Source organism: Salvia miltiorrhiza, chromosome 1 (assembly GCF_028751815.1).
Source record: "Salvia miltiorrhiza cultivar Shanhuang (shh) chromosome 1, IMPLAD_Smil_shh, whole genome shotgun sequence".
NCBI classification, from domain to species: domain Eukaryota; kingdom Viridiplantae; phylum Streptophyta; class Magnoliopsida; order Lamiales; family Lamiaceae; genus Salvia; species Salvia miltiorrhiza.
The window spans coordinates 58,971,279-58,994,743 of record NC_080387.1 but is presented as its reverse complement, the minus strand read 5'-3'; the positions used below and the strand labels follow the sequence as shown (position 1 = coordinate 58,994,743).

Genomic DNA, 23,465 nt, shown 5'->3' with positions numbered 1-23,465 from the left:
AAATTGTGAGATTTTAGATATGCCACATAGGTTAAGGCTTAATCCTATTATATAATAGATGGAGTAATAAATAAAAGGAAAAATTGCACCTAAATACACAAACTTTGCCAAAAATTCATATTTGACGCGAAGTTAGGATTTTTTCATTTTAATACACCAACTTTCTTTGTTGTCCAAATTTAACACGACTTAATTCTTAAAAATTCAAAAAACAACTCATTTTTGTAAATAATTATACAAAGACCCACTTATGTTATAATTTGGGACATTTAAACCAAACTAAGATATTTCCTTATGATGTTTTCTTTTAATCTCTGATCATCATAAGGAAATATCTTGTTTTTGTTTAAATGTCCCAAATAATAACATAAGTGGGTCTTTGTATAATTATTTACAAAAAGGGGTTGTTTTTTGAATTTTTAAGAATTAAGTCGTGTCAAATTTGGACAACAACAAAAGTTGGTGTATTAAAATGTAAAATCTTAACTTCGCGTCAAATATGGATTTTTGGCAAAGTTTGTGTATTTTCACGCAATTATCCCTAAATAAAATAAAATTGGTTGATTGATTGAGACATTATTATAATAAGTTCTATAAGAACCGATCACTTACCTACCGTTGGCATACATAATGTGCTCACCATTGATGTGGCAATCTTAATTAGAGTAAGATAATTTTAATTAGAGTCAGATATGTTAATTCTCTTTCCAAATTAAAATTGTCACATCAGTGGTTGGCACATTATGCTTGCCCACGGTGAGTAGGTGATCGGTTCTGTAAGTTCTATTAATAAACTAGTAAATTGCCCGTCGAAATTGGACGGAATTTATTATTTTTATCTTTTTTAGCATAATGAGATTTATTATTATAATTTTATGAAATTATTAATATAACTTTTTTTTATGAATTTTATTTCATTAAAATTGAGTGTTAAATTAAATGATTTAAAAATGAAATATTATAATATTTATTTTAAATTGACCTAAACTAAATGTCTTATGAAACGTATATCTAAACATAGTATTGATCTACAAAATTTTAAAATAGAATCTGCCACATTTATTTAAAACTTACCTTAAATTAAATGTATATGGCTACAACCAGTCACTGAAAAATAAATTATCAACAATAACTTCAACTTACGAAGTCTGAATAAATTATTAAATTTGTAATTACCTCATAATCTATCGAAAATTCATCATGTATCACGTTAGTTATCGTTTCATGCGTATGACCACTCTCATCGCATATTAAATCTTTAGATATCTTTGAAAGAGATTGTCCATGACTCTTGTTTGAAATTTAGTGAAATCTGATGGACTCATAATCATTTTGGCAATAGGAAACTTCTTGCCCGTTTTATTTTTCAAAGTGAATACTATCGGTCTAGTGTTCTTGCAAAGTTCATTAGATTGGTCAATATTTTTTAGAAGTGTGATTATGCATCTCTATTTCAATTTAATTTGATGACTTCGTGTTGAGATATTCAACTGAAAATACTTTTTCATCGAGGTCCACTTGTCAATTGTCTGAACTTAGGTAAATCATTTCTTTAATAGACATTAGAGACATGACGTAATCATTAATCGTATCAACCATCTCATTGGTGGGGGTCAAAATAATTCTATCTCTTAAATTTTCTGGATCAGATGCATTATTCAATATGTCGGGGTATGTGTTTTTCACTATAGTTGTAATAGAATTTGTTGCATCTCGTATAAGAATGTCTTCTAATAATGTCACATCAGATTCTGGATCCCCAAAATTTTCACCGATAGTACCATTACCCACTTTAAGTATCCATTCAGCAAATTCTTTGACTGCCATTGTATCTGAACCAGAAGCATTTGCATGATATTTTATGAAAAAACAATTATATGTAATATGTATTTTCGAAGCCAAAATGTATATTCAAATGATTAAACAATTATTTTTATTTAATTACAATATTAAATATAATATTATTAATTCTACAAATATTTAAGTGTTAATAGGCAAAAATGCCCATTTTCTTAAGTTTTTTTTGTAAAAATGCCCTAAGTTATCATACAAAGCATTCTATGCCCTAATTATGTGATGTACCTATTTTACCATTTGATGTTGATGGGTGTGCTTGGTTTTTTGTGAAAGTATTACACATTTGACCGATTTGACAGCTATCAATCAAGAGTACATATGATCGGTGGGTGGCTAGATCATGTGCCCGCCCGACCGGACACATGATTTTACCGGACCGGACACATGATTTTACCGGACCGGACACATGATTTTAAAAATAATGAACACGAATTTTAAAAAAATAATTGATAAATATATGTTTTTTTTAAAAGATAAATATATATCAAGTAATAACAATTAATTATTAATTATTAATTAATTGAGTTAAGTGTGGAATCATAAAGAAATAAATAGTTATAATTTAAAAAAAAATGCGGTCATATTTTCAAAAGGAAAGTTTTACTACATTTTTTATGGATGTTCAATCGAATAATTGTACTTACACTCTTGGGTGGACGGATTTTTTATGTATTACAAGTTAGGTTATAAATATGGAGTAATTTTTTTATCTGTCGCCTGTCTTTCTCTTCTCTGTCATTCTCGCTCTCGCCGACTTCCGTCCTCCAGTCGCCACCACCGTCCACGGCCTCCGATCTCTGCGGCTCTTTGCCTCCCCCACCGCCGCAGCCTGCGCTGTTTAACCGTTGCATGCCCGCCTCCTCCAGACCCCGCCTGCCAGCCGGCCGCCCCAGACCCCTGGCTCCAGTAGAGGTAATTGATTCCTGGCTAAAATAAAGAAACTTTAGAGCCGCGCCAAGATTGGCATTCTTCCGCCGCCGTCATCCAATTTTCCAATTTGTATACTATTAAACTCGCATTATATTTTCGTAATAGTTCGGCTAGATGAATGTTGGTGGTGCTTGGACTGGAATTTGCTCAATGCAATTGCTACGAAAACTATGATTTTTGTCATTACTTGTCATAGATATCATAAGTTGAATGTTTAATTTCCCCCTTCATGGAGGCTTAGTTTATTTTTCCTTCTTCCTGCCTGTCGCCTGTATTTTGATTTTTCTCATATTTTTTACTTAGCAGTAGGAACTAGCACTTAAATGTAAAAACGGGCTTCTTGTTGCTCCCCGACACAGTAACTGATTTCTGTGCTCTTATAACTTGAATAGTAGATTTTGGTTTAAGTTAATTTCAGTATTAATATGTGCAGCCCTGTCATATATGCTTCCAATGTCAAGCGGAAATTTCTATTTTGATGACTCGAGAACTGAACCTTAGGTCGTTGATCCACCCAAAAGTTGGACGTTGGTGAAAATGTCAAGACCTTTCAAGAAGTGCCTTTGAATGTAATTTAGCCATCTCAACTAAAGTTTGTAAGCAGCTGGAATATCCAGCTTGTTTGACTGCTATGTGCACTTCAATTAGTCAGGTACGTCTGCTTTATATCTTAAACTACAATGATGGGTGATCTTCTACTGGTTGTATGTGCCTATTGTTTGTTTTTCCCAGTTTCTTGTCGCAGTACATTTGGTTGGTAGTTCCTGTTTTTAATGCAATAAAGCATGGAGTACATGTTTGTCATCCTATTTTACCAAAGATAAATGGCATGTAAAAAAATACTTTGCCTTTTCTTGTTACAATGAATAGTTGAGATATAGAGAACTGATTTCAATGTGGGTTTCTCAAAAGTTCAAAACATAATTAGAATGATTTGTACATTGAATATTTGATATTTCTTGCACTCTTCTTGACGTTCTGATTGCTAAAAGTAGATTATAGAAAAAGGCCAACAAATTACAAGCTCTGTGCTTTTATATTATAGTTCTCCCTCCAACATTCAGACAATAAGATGTTACTTGAATTTTTTAGCATCTCATGTTTGCATTAATGTTCAGGTTTGACAGTAAAATTGTGCTTTTGACTAGTTCTAACCTAATAACATTTTGCTTCACAAATATAGATCGGATTGTTATTGGTTGTTATTTTCTTTGCCTTTTGTGTGGATTTCCTGAACTGGGATGAATTGGGGGACTATTTTCTCAATAAATAATGCCTTTCTAGATAGGATATTAATTATTGTTTTGTGATGCATGCCAGATTAGTTACATAAATGTATTCTGGAATTAATCCATACTGATTCAGATATCTGTCCCTTGTTAATCTGAAATAAGCTCTGTATGTGATACTATTGTATTGCAGTGGTCTACTGTAAGAACATTTTTTTTTGCTCTCTTCTTTTCTGGTTTCCTTGGTTCTCTTTTTACTAGAATCTGTTTTCTTTTAATTTGTTGCCACAATGTTCCAATGATCACATTTGGGACCATTACTTTTTGACAATAAACTCATACTTCATTGTGTAAAACAGAGCACTATTCAGGAAAAAGTAATTATTTTCAAGGAAAAAGCTTTTCAATTTTTAGATAAGTCTGAGATGCATGTATAAGATGTGGATTGGGCAATCCGTTTACCGAATTTGATCTTTAAAACAGCTGAGTACAAGATTTTAATTTACCGTTTTTATACGAAAAAATAAAATGATATGTAAATCTGTTCAGAACAACAAAGCTGAAATAAAATGAACACTATGCATCATTTTGATATCATTTGTCAACTTGGCATTTATCAATGTTTTCGTGCTTGTTGAGTAACTTGAGTTCCATGGAGTCTGTATGTCCCTTTTCCAGTCTACATATTTTGGTTTCTTGAAAAGAATATTTTTTGTGTTTGTTTTCACTCATCTATTTTGTTATCTGAATTAGATTGCCCTTGAGTAATTTTCCTTGTTGATTATATCTTAGTTTCTTATTGATGATTTTGGCGATTTCTCATTGCAGACATGCTTGAGCAAAGGCAGGGGTTATTATTTCCCTCCATGCCACATTTTGGATATTTCTGGTGTTTGGGTTTTATTTGATTGCCCTCTGGACCTTTCATCTCTAACAGTCTTTTCTCCTCTCCCTGTGAATTCTCATGATATAAACAATGATAAGTTCTCCTTTTCAAGCCAAAAGTTTGTGGGTGTGGAGTCCAATGAAGAGAAGAGGGGGAACAGTTTAATTTATGCTGAGCCGCGCTATAGAACTGTCAAGAACTTGCTTTCATGGAATATTTCATTCATTGATGTGGTTTTAATATCTAGTCCAATGGGAATGTTGGGTTTACCGTTTCTCACTAGGAATACAGGTTTTTCGGCCAAGGTAAATGAGGTTATGTATTAAGTTTTGTTCATTTCAATCATTTTTGCTTGCCAACTGAAACGATATGGAGATGACAACCTTTGGTAATATTTGCTGATTCAGGTATATGCAACTGAGGCTGCCACTAGAATTGGCCAACTATTGATGGAAGATCTTGTCAATATGCATAAGGAATTTAGACAGTGTTATGGACCTGAGTCTGATGCTCCTAGGTGGATGAAGTGGGACAAACTTGAAATGCTACCTTTGGAATTGAAGAAGACAATTTTTGGTGCAGATGGGACTGACTTTGGTTGTTGGATGCCCTTATACAGGTATAGTGCAAGCTATATTCCGTTTAATAGCTGTTGTAGCTAGAGCGAGAGAAACTCATCCAATAAAATTGAATCATTATATCATTTACTAGTTCAAGAGCTATCCATTTGTTGTAAAACCAAACTAGTATACAAGTGGAGGTGATTCTTGATGATATAGAATGTGACGTAGAAGATACAAACTATTGGTGCTATAAATTTAGATACCTTTGCATCTGGGCAGATCACCATGACAAGTGTTAGTTGCATTATTCATCCAACCATTAGTTAATCTTTAATTTGTACAGATTGTACTGCGTCAATCTAATTACTGCTTATATCCATCCACATCTTTACACATCTGGATGATTTTTTTAAAAATAGTAACTGAAAAAATAAAAACAAAAGGACAGGAAAATAATTATTTGCCATTTAATGATATTCAAAATAGTGAATACACTCCCAAGCCATTTGAACCACTTTATTTTTTGTTGATTGTAAATATTGAAATTCTGAAACAGCTCTGAGAACATGTTAGTTGTATTCTTTTTTTCCCCTTCATTTAATCATAATTTATATACCTCAAGCTATACATATTTTGATCTTTAATGAGAGATGTTTCTCAGTGCAGCTGATGTGAAGTCTTGCATGCTGAAGGTCGAGTCTCTTAAGTATGCTGAGGAAATTTGCTACAATGGCACACTGATTGTAAAAGCATTAGCTTCTGGATTAGAAATAGGCTCGTGTAATTGGAGAATCACTGGTCCTCGAGGAAGCATTGTTTATATTTCAAGTTCTGTTTTCAGATCTGCCACAGCAATGAATTTTGATTACGAGGCCCTTCAGACCAGTGATGTGGTTGTATATTCAGATTTCTCTTCTCAGAATGCTCTAGAGCAAGTTGTCAATGATGAGGGTTGCTCTGGCCTCACTAACTACGTCTCAGATTCAAGGTGACTCTTTCAATTGATGTAGAATCTGCATTGGGATGTCTATTGGTGCTTTCTTTGACAAATTGTCCTACTTACTTTCATGTGACTCATGCAGGAGTTTCCTGTAAATATATGTTATATTTCTTACTGCAATAGTTAAACTGATTGAATCTTGCAATTAATGCAGTAGTGCTGATGTTAATTCAGAGTTCAGATCTGCTCTCCTTAGCACTGATGACTATTCAGAGGAAATAGATAAATTAGATTTCATATGCTCCTGTTCCATGGACTCTATCAGAGCTGGGGGTTCGATTCTAATTCCTACTGGGCGTCTTGGGATCATTTTGCAGCTGTTGGAGCGCTTTGAACTTAACCTAACTTCAGAAAATATGAAGGTACATTGATTAACTACGGGTAAATATCAATATACAGGACACTTTTTGAAGTTGTGACATGGTGTATAATTACTTTTGTTTTGGAGCTTAAAACGTGAGTGATAACTTGAGATCCTAGTTTCAGAAAATTGTCATTTTCTTGGCTTCTTTTTTATTGTAAATTACTACTGCAATTCAATATTTGGTCGTGCAGCCTCTTTTATAACTGTCATACAAGTACCTATAGAAAGTAAGGCGGTACAGAACCTGAAGCATACCCTCATATTTAGTACCAAATTGTGCATTGGAAATTTGTACCTATTACAGGTGAAAAGACCTGTATGCATGTTATCTAACATGAAATTTTATGCTAAATGCAAGTTGCTTATTGAATTTGAAATGCAGAGCTAATGGATTACAGATCTGATTGATATTTATGTTGGTTACCTACCTTTCATTGTTTCTCCAACGATATAGTTCAAAACCACAGTTCTGCAATGTAGGTTCCCATTTTCGTCATTTCTTCTGTTGCAGAAGAGCTTATGGCATATACAAGTATCATTCCAGAATGGCTATGCGAACAATGGCAAGATCGTGTATGTCAAATTTAAGATATCACCCAGATTTGTAACTTACAGGCTTTTACTTGAAAGCAAGCTGATATAAGCTTCTTTTTTTAATACTGCAGCTCTACTCTGGACAACCCTTGTTCACTCATATGGAGATGTTGAAAGATGGAAGGCTTTACTTGTTTCCCGCCATTCATTCAGTTGATCTATTGTAAGAAACTTGCATCCTTTGCATGGAGTAACTAGTGGCTTGATATCATAATTGCACTCTTAGCCTATTCTTTGCATGGAAAGGAAATTATTTTGGTTACTGCATTTTTGTATGCTAGAGGCCCTATAGTTAATGCAGTTAAGAGTCTCTAACTTTTGGCTTCATCCAATATTTGTACACTTGAATATCTGCTTCCTACACCCTCCTCATCTAAGTTCATCTGAACATTTTGGTGTATCAATTTTTCAGGTTACAGTATTTTGATAATAGTAATAATAAATTAATAATTAACCATCTATTTAATTGGATTGTTAAATATAATATACCTATACAAAGTTATCCAAGTGGTCAACAGAAAAGTTCATATGAACATTTTGGTGTGGCAATTTTTCATATTACAGCTTTTTTATGTGTCTTATTCTAATTAATCCTCTAAGCTTATTGGATCGTACAATTCCTCTAAAAAGTTTGTTTGGGAAATCATGATTCATGTAAGAATATATAGGTTTCAAGTTCAGCGGATAGTTTTACTGCATTATGAGGTTCTTTCATGGTTAGAACGATTGCTGATATTTTGTGCGATAGAAAAATTTGGCAGGAACCTTGCATTGTATTTTGTCCTCACTGGAGTCTTCGACTTGGACCGGTCACCCACTTGCTGCGCCGATGGCGTGGGGATCAAAATTCACTACTTGTCATGGAGGTGCTGCCAGGATAATATTTCTCTTTCTGGCTCCTATATTTTTGCATTTATTCGGAAAACTAGTACTCCATATGATTTGTTTGAGCTCTTCAGACAATGATATGATAAAAAAAGAATTATCCTGCGTCACTAATTGTCCTTGTGTTTCTATACCGTACAGGAAGGAGTTGATGCCAATTTGGCTCTCTTACCTTTCAAGCCCATTGCGATGAAAGTCCTCCAATGTTCCTTTCTTTCTGGAATGCGGTAAGTGGTGTTTCACTTACCTTTTGAAGTGATAAAATGTGCAGCAAGTCCTACTTAGAAGCTGCAATCCGTATATTTATTCCTGCATTTCCCAAACTAAAGATAACTAAATTTTGCTGACAGGCCTTCATTTGTCTTCTTTAGTTACCTCTAGTGTTGGCAAGTACATTCCTTGTATGAGTGCATCTCCCTGAGTATGTGCCTGATTAAATTGTTTAAAATTCATCGTATATGTAGAGTTGGGCTAGTCGGCTTGGTACTCTTTTCAATTATCAAAGAAAATGAGCAGATATAAAGTCTGATCCTACAAAAGTCAAACAACCTGACAAAATGCAAATCTAATCGTTACTCTGTCATCTGCCTAAACTTATCAATGAGATGCATGAACACAGAGTTCTACTCGTGTTGTTTGAACAACTAGACTAGGCGTGCATGTTGTTTGAGCTGTGTTTCTATGTGTGAAGTCTGCTAATGTTCTCCTATTTTTTCAGGTTGCAGAAATCTCTCCTTTTGCTGAAGATATTACAACCTAGACATGTTCTGGTATATACTGTTCAAACACAAGCTTTATGCTGCCCTTTTATTTAAGAAAATAAATCCAATTTTTACCTTGGGCAGTTTCCTGAGATATTCAGGCGGCATATTGTCACTCTCGAGGCCTCATTTTCATCGAGCTTCTACCAAGAAAACGAAGAGCTGCACATCCCCTACACAGACAGCAACTCACGATTGTACATCGACGTAGATTTGGCCAGGCAGCTCAAGTATACAAAATTGGAAGAACAAAATGTGGATATCTCAAGGCTGAAGGGAAAGCTCATGGTAGAGCAAGCACGGTATGAGCTGTGCGTTGAGGAACACAAACACCCCCAGACGAGGCCGGTGCTGCATTTTGGGAAAATTGATTTAAATTATCTTGTGTTGGAACTGCAGAAGATGGGTGTGGATGCAACAGTAGAAGTGAAAGGTGATAGTGGATCTTACAATGCTTCCGTGATACGTGTGTCGAGGCCCAGCACGGCAGTTATAGAGGTCACAGAAACACAGACATTGATCAACGCTGCAGATGAAGAGGTAGCTTCGTTGATTTCTCAAGCTGCGCGTAGCATCTTGCACTGCGTTTGACCAAAGTAGCTCAGACACATCGTTGGTTTCCCTTGTTAGTAGTGTCTGTTTGTAACATTAAGTGATAGATTGAAATGTTCTGTTATGGTGTTTTAGTTGATGATATATTTCCAAGTAGGTTACTTTATTAAAGAAAAATTAAAAATAATTCAAACCTCGGTTACTGTTCTAATTCAGGTGACCTTGTATATTTTGTGTAGGAGTGTGGTATAATTGATTTGAGCAGATCGGTTTGAGTATAGTGAAGTTGGAGCTTAATTTGTTTGTTACCGAATTGAGTACAAGCTCTAGAGAATGACTACATTCAATGATTCGATGATAACGAGTTTATTTGAGCCAAATAAACATTTCTAAATATATATTTAAATTTAAAATTTTGGCATTTCTTGAAAAAATAAATTATTTTACTTTAAAAATATTTGTAAAAATCATTAGCTTATCATTTTATAAATACGTTTAATTAAACAATTAGCATTCTTATAACCATTTCAAAGTATAAGAATACAGGTGTACATTGTAACATTGTTTTACAAATGTAACCTCGTAATCTTCCTTATTTGGTACAAAACACAAAACCAATCAAAACATATCATATTCCATCCAATTATTCATCTTATACATCACAGGTACATACATACATATACATAATATATGTATATTTATATGTGATGATGACACATTTATTTAAAAAATAGGAATATCGAAACTCTCTTAAGCAGTGGACGTGAAGTTGAAGTTAGCACACGTAGTTTGGCGGCCCAAAAGCGTGTTACTAAATCCCAACCTCGACGCCGCCAAATCGAACTGCAACAGATTGTCTTCGATCTGATGCCCACCGATCACCACGGCGGTTCTCGGATTCGCTCCGCCGTTGACGACCGCCAGGCACAAAACGTCGTCGTTTACCGAAACCATTGAGTTGGATCCCGTCCACGTCCACACCGCGTTCTGCCCCTGCAGCACGAGGTCGATGTTCGGCACCCCGGGCCCCACCCTCGTGCTCCCCACGCTGCCCCTGTCGTAGCAGAGCTCGAACGGCGCCACCGCTGCGGCGCGCCGGATTCCGGCTGTGGCTCGGGAGAACGCATCCACGACTGCTCTGTAGATGGAGGTCTCCAGAATAGTGTACTGATTGACGGTGCTGATTTTGGTGCCGCCGTTGCCTTCGCCGTCGATGTCGAGGAGAGTGGTGTTGATCGCGACGGGGCTGTTGTTCACGTTGATGGAGTTGATCTTGATGAAGTACTCCGTCGAAGCTTCGCCCTGCGAGAACGCCCCCGCCGTGCTCACGGGGTTCACAAAGAGCGGCGTGAAGGCCAGGGAGGCGGCGGGGTTGAGGGGCGCCGGGACGCGGATGAAGTTGTACGGGCCGTCGCCGAAGAAAATGACGCCGTTGGCGCTAGTCGAGGACGACAGGCACACCGCGAATTTGCGACGGAAGCTGAAAGCGGCGGCAAATAGCGACGGCATCCCGATGCGGGCCCGGCCCAGGCCCGCCAAGCCGGTGGCCCCGCTAGCTAAACCGCGGAGGAGGAACGTTGGCGCGCACGCAAACAGGAATCGGGGGGCCACAGCGGCCCGGCCCGGGTTCGATCCGTCGGTTGACCGGGCCGAGACGACATCCTCGGCCAGCTCCCCGCCCGTGGCCAACTGGATAAAGGGGTTGTCGGGGGTCACCCCGCAGGTGTTGTTGTTGCACCCGGGGCGGGGGCCGCTGAAACAATCCCCGCATCCGTTTGCATTGGCCAAGGAGCATTGAGCAGACCGGCAACGTGCCGGCCTATAGGTGGACGACACGTAGCCGTTATCGCAATCGACCCACAAGTACTGGCCGCCGAGGTGGACGACGAGGTTGACGGGGACTAGCGGCGTCCGTTGCTGGATTGTGGTGACATATTGTTGAGTGGAAGCATCTTTTCTAACGGGAACAACAAGTGCACGTGGTCGAAACGAGGTTTGGGCGTGACAAATTGAGATCGCTAAGAGTAAAGATGTGAGAAATAATGGAAGAGAGTATGCCATGGTATTAATAAGGATTATCAAAGAGATCGTTTGTAGGAGAGTGGTTTCTACCCTTCTATTTATAGCTTACTTGAGCTTATTGGTGTTGTGAGGATAAGGATTGATTATGTTGTGTCAATACATGACAACTCAACAAATCTAAAAAGATTAAAGATTTGACATTTGACTATTGACAATATAAATATGTGTGCGTTATTTAGATGTGAATCCGCCGACACAACAAAGAGTTAAAAATACAAAGTGCAATGGAATTTCATGATTCTGATTTAACTATAGAGCTCGTAAATAAATTAATCATTACTTAATATACTTCCTTTATTTTCAAAAACTTGTCTTTACCTGTCAAAACTCAAAAGTGGAAATATAAAAGATTTGTGTTAATGATAATGATAAAAATGAAAACTAATTTGGCAATATTGTATCATAATATTATGAACTATAATACTAGTTCATGGAAAAAATCATCTCTAAATAATACTTCATCCGTCCCACGAATCTTGACACATTTTCAAATAAGATAATTATTATTTTCTCTTTCCTACTTTATCACTTTTATACTTTATTACCTACACATTTAAAACACTAATCTATAACTCCTTAATTCTCGTGCCGAAACCAAATATGTCAAGATTCGTAGGACGGAGAGAGTATACGTTATATAAGCATGAGGGATACTTACTTAATACTCCATCTATCCACAAAAAAATTGTCACATTACAGACGATACGAACTTTTATAAAATATGAGTGGAATAAAGGTCACACTTTAAAAAAATGTGAGTGAAATAGTGAATTTTGGTACTATAAATAAAAATGTCAAATTTTCGTGGACGAACCGAAAAGGAAATTATGACAAATTCTTCATTGGCAAAGGGAGTAACAACAATATTAATAATGAATTGAGCCTCCAACAAGTATATTGGTAACTTGTTATATCTTATTTGTCAATTATATTCGAACTTGAGACTTTTGACCTTAAGTATTTCTACTACTAGACCAATACACATAATTTGTTGTCCTTATATTTGTTGTTACTCTCCATTACTCAATCACATGCAATCATGTGCATTTAGGGGTAATTAAATAGTATCGGTTATTCAGTTATCCGCTAATCGATAATTATGATTAACGAGTCGATTAACGATAATGCGTTTTGTAATAATTGGGTATCATGTATACCCAAAAATTAACTAATGGTATACATATATACTCAATTAATAATATATTTATTATAATTCATAGATTTAATTGCATATTAAATTGATTAGAAATTTACTTAAAGATTTTAACTTTTTAAGTCAACATTAGGGGTGTGCAGTGTTGGACCGAAAATTTTAAAATGAAGGACCGACCAGGGCCGAAAAATGTGTGCGGGCCGACCCGAACCCGGACCGAACCCGAGCAACGGGTCCGGTTCGGTCCGAGTCCGACCCGCCGAGGCCAATTTTTTTTTTTCCTGTTTTCGCACTTAATTAATTTTCATACATAAAACATAATAAATACGATACAAACACATATCAATATCATAGTTTCACCATTCGCAATCCATAATCACAACAAAAAATATAAATCAAAATCATTCCTCCTTTAGGTTTTAGAAATTTTTGAAATTTAATATTATTAATATTATTATAAATATTAAATATATAAAATAAATAATTAATTTTTAATGATATGGGTCGGTCCGGGTCTCGACCCGGACCGACCCGAAAAAAAATCGGTCCTAAGAATTAGACCCGACCCGGACCATACATATACAATGGGTCGGTCCGGTCCGGACCGAACCCGTCGGTTCGGGCGGGTTCGGCGGGTCCGGTTCGGATTTGCTCACCCCTAGTCAACATAACTTTAAATTTATCTTTTTTGTTTTACTATGAATACTCAAACTATTGTTTTACCTTTTAGGATTATTTGGAGGACCTTAATAGTAGTTTTCAATACGTATTATTAATTCCGTTATTAAATCTTTTTTGTTTTCAATGCATATCGAGGAACTGATTTATGCGCCCTTTGCCAGCTGAAAGAAGAATCCATCGAGCATCTCTTCTTCATTTGCCAAAAAACTGATGAAATCTGGAAAGAAATCTTGCGTTGGATATAGGTAAGCAAGCTGCCTTACATTATAAAACCAAAGCACATTTCAACACTTTCGTGAATTTGGGGAGCAATAAGGATGTGGACTTCTTTCTTGGTGTCTGGATGTGTGTGATTTGGAGCATTTGGAAGATTCAAAACAATTGTATCTTCAATCAAGGAAGTTGCAACAAGGAAAGAATGATGGCAGAGATTAAGGCGAGATTGTGGGGATGGCGTTCGGTTACGGGTCAACCAACGCAGGAGCAAGAGTTTCCAAGTTGGTTTATTGCAGCAAGAGGTATTGACACATAAAGCTTGGGTTACAGCTGCTGTTCCTTTTCAAGCCCTTCTTTCACTCTTTCCCATTTTGTTCAGCTGTGGTTTGGAGATTGGGCTGTCCGAGTTTAGGAGATTTTTGTGATGTTGCTCTGGTTGGGGTTTTTTTCTTCTTTTGCCCAAGCCCAAGTCTTTTCCTTTATGTATTGTACACTTGGTACCTCTGGTACCTTGTGGTTCGTTTTGCTTTTTTCTCAATGAAATCTCTTTTCTCTGATAAAAAAAAATACGATATGAAGTTACGAACAATTGTATATTGATAAAAGGAATAATTCGGTTATCAGCAGTGACAATTTATAAATTAAACTAGTTTCTTTTTCGAGTCGTAGAAGTTTATCATGATTGTAGATGTAGAGTTGTTTGACGTGACATTTCTATGTCAATCTTCATTAATTGGTAAAATTGACGTTTCCCAAGGAAAAAGTTATTGAGCGATCGGCTTGGGGGGCCGGGGTGCATAAGTGCATACAGCATACGTAATCGATAATATTTAATACTATTAAATTTAACAATGACTGTTCAAATCTTCGTAAATTATGCTAATCTAGATCACATGTTCGGGTATTTTCAAGTTTCAACGTAAATAAATACGCACATAAAATTTATAGCAGTAGATTTATTTAATTTTTTGGGTCTAAAATTGTATCTAATTTGTTTTTGGATCTAACATAATTTTATTTTTTACGGTTAAAGAACATGGAAAGATAAATAATCTGATTTTGGACAGAGGACAGCTCTGTCTGGAATATTATTGCTGGTCAAATGAAAACTAAACACGGTTTTAGGTCAAATAAAATTTAGTTATGTAAGATATGGAGGAATAATTGACCTACTTATAATAGAAAAAGGAATTCATAAAATGAGAGAGGGATTTAATGATGCTCTACAGCTGGAGTTGGAAACTTGGAACAGGAAAGGGGTTTGAAGAAGTAGTCGGACATTAGTATAATTTCTGAAAATTATTATTGTTATATTTTTTTGTAATTCTGATATTCTTAATTTTTTAAATAATAAAAATATCAAATTATTAAATAAAATAGCGTCATTTAAGTAACAGATATTGAACAAGTTTTGTTGAAATTAATTTTTTGGAATGTTGGTTAAATATGTAAGGGGTTCGAATTCTTCGTCACGCGATCTTTCAAATTTCTTTATTTATTTATGTAATTTATCAAAAAAAAAAAAATTGGAAAATTTAACCTACTTGAATAACCACATTATTGATGTTACTTAAAACATATTGAATGGAGAAATTTTATCTTACCTCTCTTATATGAAAGTACCTACCCGATGCAGATTATGACACTTGTAAATGTCTAATAAAATTATCTAATATGATACTTACGAGTATTTTATTAGAGTATGCGACTATGGACTAGCCCAAGTGCCCAACCAATTGAGACACACGGAAAAATCGGGTTCGAGTTGGATGGAACCAACCTGATATAATTCAAGTAGGTATAGAAGCCTAAATAGCTTACTAAGGGCCTGTTTGATATGGGTTTAAAAGCAGGATAAGTTAAATTAATATGGATTTATGTAGTGTTTGATATTATGTGTTACTAATATGGTCAACTCCAGGTTTATCCCAAGACCCTAGCTTATTTTGTGGGATTAACCCACACTAATTATTCCACCCCTCCATAGGCTACTAATGTAGGTATTTGATATGTTAATCCAACCTATTTCAATGGATACCAAACACTTTTTTGGGATTAATTACCAATGATATCAAACACCCATCTGAGATTATAAATCATGACTAATCCACACTAAATTATCAGGATAATTTATATCCTGATTAATCCAATACTGAAAATTAAACGGGCCATAAGACAAAAGAATTAATTTCTCTCAGAAAAGAAGACGAAAGAATTAAGGGTGATTCATTTCAAAAAAAAGAATTAAGGGTGATTCTATTTATAGCTTCTTCTATTTTATTAATGGGGACTATGAATAAAATGACCAAAAATTAATTTGTCGTCGATTGCATGAGTTATCCGCTCGGCCCGCAGTTCTATGTTAAAAATATTCGGGCCTGTGCAGCCAACTGAGCCTATTGGGCCATTCAGAATTTTTTGGATGGCGGTGGGACGCGGGAGATCTGGATGGCGAGTAACGGCCATTATCGGTTTTTGCTGGTCCATATCATCTCTATTTAACCGAAATTTTGATTTAAACTATAAATTAAAAAAAATACTACAACTTATATTTATAATATTTATAAATATGAGCTAAAGAAAGAAAAAGTATAGAACAAAGACTGTTATGTACTCTTCCGTCCAAAAGGTATTCCATTTGTACACAAAGACTTGTGTGTTTTCGCATATGAGATTGAGTTGCTATCACATAATTTTATAATTTTATCGCCAATTATTGGGTGCGACCGTCGCACAGGTGTGCGACGGGTCGACCCGGCTCCAAATCCGCCCTCTTGACCCGGAACCCTGACCCGTGTGAGTTTGACCTATACTCCTAATTATTACATTTGTTTATAATAATTGTTACTTTTAATAAACATAATATATACATTTGTTCATATAAATGTATATTGATATGTATAATATTTTATATTGAATGAAGGTAAATATTTATATTAATATAAGTATATATTTGTGCGACCAAATATATATCTTATGCTTATTTAAAAGTAAATACTCCTATTAGGGTTTAGTGTTCAGGCTTAGGGTTTAGTTTACAGGTTTAGGGTTTAGTGTTCAGGCTTAGGGTTTAGTTTATAGAATTTAGGGTTTAGAAAATATAATACTTTATATTAAATGAAGGTAAATACCTATATATAAGTATACATTTGTGCGAACAAATGTATATTTCATGCTTATTAAAAGTAATAATTATTATAAACAAATGTAATAATTTAGGATTCAGGATTTCAGGTCGGGCGTGGGTCGGGGCGGACCCGTCGCACTGGAGTGCGACCGCCGCATGCAAGACCGACCCTTTTCAAAGACATGCTTCCTTTTCCCTTTAAACTTGCAATAATATTCGGAATTTGAAAAAGAAAATTCCAATAAATTAACACGAGTAAATAACAGCCTGTCAACCTTCCATTCAATTAACACTTCTCAGACCAAACTCATCTTCCCAATACATCAGAAGTAAAAAATCACAGCATTTCATATTTATTTATGTTCCACTTATTCCCAGCAACTACAGATCCAATTATTTTTCGTTTTCTTTTGTTAAATTAAACTAGTAATTGCTTTTGAAGTCGAAACTGGCGCATGTAGTGCTTTTCAGAAGCAGCGACGAACTAAATCCCAACCTCTCTCTCTCCAAATCAAACTGCAACAAATTATCCTCAATCTGATGCCCACCTATCACAACCGACGTCCTCGGTTCCCCACCGCCGTCCACGAAACCCAAACACCACGCATTCTTCATCCTCACCATCGAATTCGACCCATGAATTCTCCAAAAATTCTTGCTTCTCGGGAAAACGAGATCGATGGCTGGAACAACCGGCCCGACGCTCGTGGTCGGAACCTTATCCGCTTCAAAGCACACACTAAAGGGCCCCACCGGTGCGGATGTGGTGAGGTTTAGGCTAGCAGATTCCTTAACGAACGCATCCACCAACGCCTTATAGATTGAGCTCTGCAGCACGGAATACGGCCTCGAGCTGCTGATCTTGGCCCCACCGCGCCCGAGATCGTCGAGGGCTAGAAGGGTTTGATTCAAATTTACGACTTTGCCCCCGACCCGGAATGAATATAGCCCCACGTAATACTCCGGCGATTTGTACCAGTACATAGTATCTGTCTCGGCTCCTTTGGCAGCCAAGATTAACGGAGTGTAAGAAAGCAGCTTTGAAACGTCGATTCTGGGAGAGAAATTGTAAGGCCCCGCTGAATTGAAGAGAGCAATGCCAGTTGAATTTGATGAATTTGGGAGACAAAGGGCGAAAATCCATGGGGAATTGGAGCCTCGGGCGATGAGGGCAGAAAGGGAATAGTTGAAGCGGCCTAGAGATGCTAAACCGGCTGAGCCTTTGGCAAGACCTCGATAGATCTTGGAGTACTTATTGGGGAAGGTGCAGGAAAGCACTATCTGCAGGGGTGAGGTGTTGGTGTTGGTGTTGATGGATGGGAGTGTGAATTTGTCGGTGATGATACTGCCCATTCCGCCCTTGAGCGTGACCGGGTTCTGCGGGAAATCGAAGCAAGTGTCGTTGGCACAACCGGGGCGCGGTTTGTCGAAACAATTGCCGTAGACGTTGGTGTGGAGATCGATGCAGAGCGAGGAGTTGTAGATGACGGGAGCGTACGACGACGACTTGTAGTGGCGGCTGCAGTCGTACCACGGCAGGAAGGAGCCTAAGTCGAGGTGGAGCTGCGACGCCTGTAGAGGGGTTTTCATGTAAATCAACATGCTGTATAAGTTGCTGCTTTCATCTTTTCTTATGGGGCTGAAGAGGGTTGCTGATTCAGCCCAACAAGATTGGAAGGAAATTAAATTTGCAACAACTAGTAAGGTGGTTGCAATAAGCGGGGTTGACATCTTTTTTTATGGGTGCCTTTTTGGTTGCTAGGATAACATGCATTTATAGTATTGGTTTTAAGACTTAGGAATTTCACACTTTGACATCTGATTTTTTTTATTTTTTATTTATGTTGCTTGTGACTTTTTTTTTTAATTTTTAAGATTTTGCATTATATATATATATATATATATATATATATATATATGCAGTTTAGTGTTTCTTTAAAATATATATTATGCTCGTTTGTAGACTTTCAAGTAGACGAGCACATGTAACATGTTATGTGTCAGTGGGGTGAATTTAATACATTTGATTAATCAATGTTAAGACCAAAATAAAAACTTGACTCAAAAAAAAAAGGCTCATCATACCGAGATGAGATCCGGTGTCCCACAATTTTATGTGTACCACTATGTCCCATGCTTATATCTATTATTTTAAAAATATTTTTTATAAAAATAAAATTTATTATAATACTATGAATTATATTATAATTTTATTTCAAAAAATTAAATTTTTTAAAAAGTATATACCATGACTTTGAATTTATCAACCTATTATTAGCTAATAAAAGTGAAATGAAATGATAAAAAATAATTATATACCCTAAACTGATGGAATAAACCCTAGTTAATAATCACAAAATTAAACTAAAGCATATAAAGTTGAAATTGAAGAAAATATACATAAGAAATTAAACAAATTTGAAAGTGGGACACAAAATGGGACATAAAGTATGGTACACTGAATCTCATTTGCATCCTACCATGCAAGAATCGACTACATTCGTGACTTGGATCTCGAATCGGCTTTGCTTATATTTCTAATCCTAGAAGATGCCAAGTCGAAATCTATATTGCAATATTTTTTGATTGAATCTTTAGTAATTGTCACGACTCACGAGTACTCCATAATTTAACATCCTTCCAAGTTTTGCATGTAGAAACTCAGTTATTTTTCATACAAAATCTGATCATTTTCGTCATTTTTCAGAAACAGAATTGGATAGGTTTTTAAATTTTGACAACAATTATTTGTGGGTACAATATTTCACGAGCATCCAACTTGAAGATAAAGTGTATAGAAAACAAAAGGAGAAGCTTCCTATACTGCATGCCTAGTGGAGAAAACGCGGAGCCAGACTTTTTGTATGTATTCTGGATTGGCTATATCTTTAACTAATGCAGCTGCCAATTTGCTATTAATTACATTTGTCTGCGCATCTTTTCTCAGGAAAAAAAGGGTTTGTTTTGGCATCGATATGCACTCAATTTATTAACAAAGATTCAGAGGAACTAGTATCATTTTTGAACCTCAAATTATACTTATTTTATTAAAAATATATTGAATTATCAATAATTTTAATAATTTTGGGTGACATTTGGTGAACCAAGTCGAAATTATGGAATTATATTTGATAAAATATTGATAGTTCATTATTTTAATTAGGGTAAATATCATGAAAACTCTTGAAGTATATCCGTTTTATTAAAAATACCTTGAAATCTTTGAAATGTTCTTTAAATCCTCAAACTATCAGGTTTTTATCAAATATATCATACATTTATTTTTTGGTCATCAAAAACATGATGTGGCTCGCCAGGATGCCACAATATAATTTATATTCTATTTTTTAAAAAATGCAATGACAAAATGACGTCGTTTCGTACCATATCATTTTCAAAAAAATCCACTCTGAAATTTAAAATTCGCTTATATCTTGTTTGAAATTCACGCTAATAACATAGAATTAGGAATAAACACAATAGAAGAATAACTTCTATCGTATTAGCGTGAATTTCAAACACGATAGAAGTGAATTTTAAATTTCATAGTGGATTTTTTTAAATGATATGGTACGAAATGAAGTCGTTTTTGCCATGTCATTTAAAAAAAATAGAATATAAATTACATTGTGCCATCCGGCGAGCCGCATTACGTTTTTGGTGACCGAAAAATAAATACGGGATATATTTAATAAAAACCTGATAGTTTGAGGGTTTACAGAACATGTCTAGAGTTTCAGGGTATTTTTTATAACGCGGGTATAGTTCAGGGGTTTTCATGATATTTACCCTTCTGATTAATGTCGATAGTTTAAAATACATTTTTGTTTACACAAAATCTCATGTACACCCGGGTGTACCATACAACCAGGTTGACCCGTACTCAAATCCTGACCGACATGTTAATTCAAACTCACATCCTGACCCAAATCGTGTAAATGACACTATTCAATTATACAAATGACACTGCTTAGAATTGACACTATTTAATTATATAAATGAAACTGTAACATTTTAAAATGTTATAGTGTCATTTAAAATATTATAGTGTCATTTACAATCTTATAGTGTCAATTACAAGCAGTGTCATTTACACGATTTGAGTCAGGATATGGGTACGGATCAACCCGGATGTACTCAAGACCACCTCTTTTGTTTAAACAAAAATAATATAATCCAAATTAATCTAGTAATAATAGTCATATGCTACTTTCGAGCTTAAAATAGCGATATGTAAAATTATTATTTTCTCTTTAGGGTGCGTTCTGTTTGGTTGTAAATTTATGGGAAAAGGAAGGATAAACAACATTTCACCTTTTAAATTTTTTATTTCTTTTTCCACATTTTCTACTTGACCCTTACTCATTCCTCATTTACACTACAAATGAGGAATAATATTATCCCTCAAAAAATGGTGTGATAATATTATCCCTCATTTGTAGTGTAAATGAGAAATGAGTAAGGGTCAAGTAGAAAATGTGGGAAAAGAAATGAAGGATTTAAAAGGTGAAATTTTGTTTATCCTTTTTTTTCATAATAAATATACAACCAAAGAGAACGCACCATTCGAGAACGATACTTATTATATCCTTTTAAATATTAGGTCGACGAAATATAAGGTTTTTTTTTTCCGACGAAATATAATGTTTAGTCCGAAAACATTACTTTTTCCCTTCAAGAAATTGTTTTTTTTTCCTCTTTATAATAGTACTTTGGATATTGTTTCTCTAATAAAAAGCTTTGTCAATTGTCACTGTACGTAAATTATTACTTAAAAATATTGTTCTTTTTTAAAAAACCCCTTCTCACTAATTTGAAAGTAAAGACTCAAATTACTATATGGCCGGGCCTCCTCGTAACTTCATTCTCATGGGCTTCGAAACTATTAATATTCCGGAATTAATTAACTTATAAACTATTAATATTCTCATATGAGATATGTAGGATAGGAAATCCAAAGTCCCAAACCAAATAACCGCATGCTCTTATTAAATTTCAGAAGAGGAACGGACGCGCGACTACCGGATTTCATTAGCAATTCAACCGAATTCATTTTAATAAATGCGTGCAAATTTAAATTCAAGAGGCTCAAAAATCAATGACTTAACTCTCATGGATCTCTATATATATTGGCGATCATGTCATTTGATTCTTCACTTACAAATTAGATCTTCTACTAATATATACAACTCAATTCATCACTCCCTATACAGAATGGGTGGAAAAGGAGGTGGCGGTGGTGGAAAAGGAGGAGGCAGCGGTGGCGGAGGAGCAAAAGGCGGTGGAGGTGCAGGTGCAGGTGCTAAAGGTGGTGGGTTGGCTGCTAAAGGAGGCGGCGGCGGCGGTTCTTCGGGGACAATGAAGGCGCCGGGAGGAGGCGGAGAATCCATTTCAAGGGCTGGATTTGAGAGCAACCCTCAAGCCTACTTTTCTGGGCTGCATGCTGCTGATAAAGCATCTAAATAATTATATATATTGTCCAAGGTTTATCTATAAATTATGAATTAATATTTGGGAGTTTCTTGCACATGTTATCTATATGTATCATGTGCCCAACTCTTTTATGAATGGATTAAACGTCGATTAATTTCTTGCTTTCATATGTGGTTTTGTTTTCTGAAGTTTCTTACTAGCTACTCGTTTCATATATATATGAATATGAATGGCACTTGTTGAGCAATTTTCACCGTCTATCTAAAAACTTTAGTAAAAATTTTGTACGTGCGGACACAAAGTTACTTCAGTCGTTTAGCCCATCAATACGTTGGACAAAATTTTGTATTGGTGGTTGATGATCAATAAACAAGAACTAATAACCTCTTACTTCTCAAACCAAACACATTTTCAGAATACATGTAAAGCCCCACAGCATTTAATATTTATTTAAATTTGCCTTATCTTCACCAACTTCCAAATTCCAATCCATTTTTTTTTTCTTTCCTCAAAACTAATTGCTTTTGAAGTCGAAATTGGTGCATGTAGTATTTTTCAGACGCAGCGACGACGTAAATCCCAACCTCTCTCTCTCTAAATCAAACTGCAACAAATTATCCTCAATCTGACATCCACGTATCACAACCTCTCACCCCAAACACCACCCATTCTTAATCCTCACCATCGAATTCGACCTATATAAATATTCTCCAAAAATTTCCACCAGATCGATCGCCGGAACAACCGGCCCGACGCTCGTGGTTGGAACCTTAACCGCTTCAAAGCAGACACTATAGGTGCGGATGTGGTGAGGTTAAGGGTAGCGGATTCCTTGACCTGTAATTTTCGGGGGAAGTGCAGGATCTGTAAGGGAGTGGAGGCGAGATGAGTTGTTGACACTACAAGAAACAGTGTCGGACACCGACGGAATCAGCGACGGAAATATATCCGTCGTTAAATTTCATGTAATTTTTCATGCTGTATAAGTATCTCATTTCATCCTTTCTTATGGGGGCGAAGAGGGTTGCTGATTCAGCAACAAAATCAAATTTCTAAGCGGGAAAATAGTAAATAGGTTGTAATAAGAGCGGATGAGATCCTCCCACTATTTATTTTATAATTATTTTTTATAAAAAAAATAAATATATTTTT

General features: G+C 35.8%; 4 protein-coding genes across 8 annotated transcripts; 2 read left to right on the top strand and 2 right to left on the bottom strand.

Moving 5' to 3' along the window:
• The first annotated feature begins 2,542 nt into the window (after positions 1 to 2,542).
• Positions 2,543 to 9,929, top strand: LOC130999093 (uncharacterized). Of its 5 annotated transcripts, XM_057924610.1 has the most exons (13): positions 2,543 to 2,769; positions 3,221 to 3,439; positions 4,845 to 5,207; positions 5,310 to 5,521; positions 6,127 to 6,453; positions 6,620 to 6,827; positions 7,310 to 7,402; positions 7,495 to 7,586; positions 8,172 to 8,289; positions 8,450 to 8,535; positions 9,027 to 9,078; positions 9,154 to 9,371; positions 9,469 to 9,635. In XM_057924610.1, the coding sequence occupies exons 2-13, from the start codon at positions 3,419 to 3,421 to the stop codon at positions 9,491 to 9,493; spliced, it is 1,815 nt and encodes a 604-aa protein (XP_057780593.1). In that variant the 5' UTR covers positions 2,543 to 2,769; positions 3,221 to 3,418; the 3' UTR covers positions 9,494 to 9,635. The 5 variants fall into 5 exon arrangements, with proteins under 5 accessions (XP_057780593.1, XP_057780588.1, XP_057780582.1 ...); XM_057924605.1 differs by having other exon boundaries at positions 3,289 to 3,439; positions 6,623 to 6,827; positions 9,154 to 9,929; XM_057924599.1 differs by having other exon boundaries at positions 6,623 to 6,827; positions 9,154 to 9,929.
• Positions 9,930 to 10,232: 303 nt separating this feature from the next.
• On the bottom strand, positions 10,233 to 11,870 carry LOC130999085 (probable aspartic proteinase GIP2). Its single transcript, XM_057924570.1, has one exon. It carries the CDS (start codon positions 11,680 to 11,682, stop codon positions 10,372 to 10,374), a length of 1,311 nt encoding a protein of 436 aa, XP_057780553.1. The 5' UTR covers positions 11,683 to 11,870; the 3' UTR covers positions 10,233 to 10,371.
• A 5,232-nt stretch (positions 11,871 to 17,102) lies between these two features.
• LOC130999077 (probable aspartic proteinase GIP1) lies at positions 17,103 to 18,909 on the bottom strand. Its single transcript, XM_057924558.1, has one exon. The coding sequence runs from the start codon at positions 18,609 to 18,611 to the stop codon at positions 17,304 to 17,306; it is 1,308 nt and encodes a 435-aa protein (XP_057780541.1). The 5' UTR covers positions 18,612 to 18,909; the 3' UTR covers positions 17,103 to 17,303.
• Positions 18,910 to 22,094: 3,185 nt separating this feature from the next.
• Positions 22,095 to 22,452, top strand: LOC131010776 (glycine-rich RNA-binding protein GRP1A-like). Its single transcript, XM_057938441.1, has one exon. It carries the CDS (start codon positions 22,095 to 22,097, stop codon positions 22,344 to 22,346), a length of 252 nt encoding a protein of 83 aa, XP_057794424.1. The 3' UTR covers positions 22,347 to 22,452.
• The last annotated feature ends 1,013 nt before the right edge of the window (positions 22,453 to 23,465 follow it).

Bases quoted from the DNA above. Each gene is read 5' to 3' on its own strand.
- LOC130999093 (XM_057924589.1), top strand. From the start codon at position 3,419: ATGTGCACTTCAATTAGTCAG. The intron at 5,208-5,309 runs GTAAATGAGGTT...TTGCTGATTCAG, and splicing joins ATACAGGTTTTTCGGCCAAG to GTATATGCAACTGAGGCTGC. The intron at 6,828-7,309 runs GTACATTGATTA...TCTGCAATGTAG, and splicing joins TAACTTCAGAAAATATGAAG to GTTCCCATTTTCGTCATTTC.
- LOC130999085 (XM_057924570.1), bottom strand. From the start codon at position 11,682: ATGGCATACTCTCTTCCATTATTTCTCACATCTTTACTCTTAGCGATC.
- LOC130999077 (XM_057924558.1), bottom strand. From the start codon at position 18,611: ATGTCAACCCCGCTTATTGCAACCACCTTACTAGTTGTTGCAAATTTA.
- LOC131010776 (XM_057938441.1), top strand. From the start codon at position 22,095: ATGGGTGGAAAAGGAGGTGGCGGTGGTGGAAAAGGAGGAGGCAGCGGT.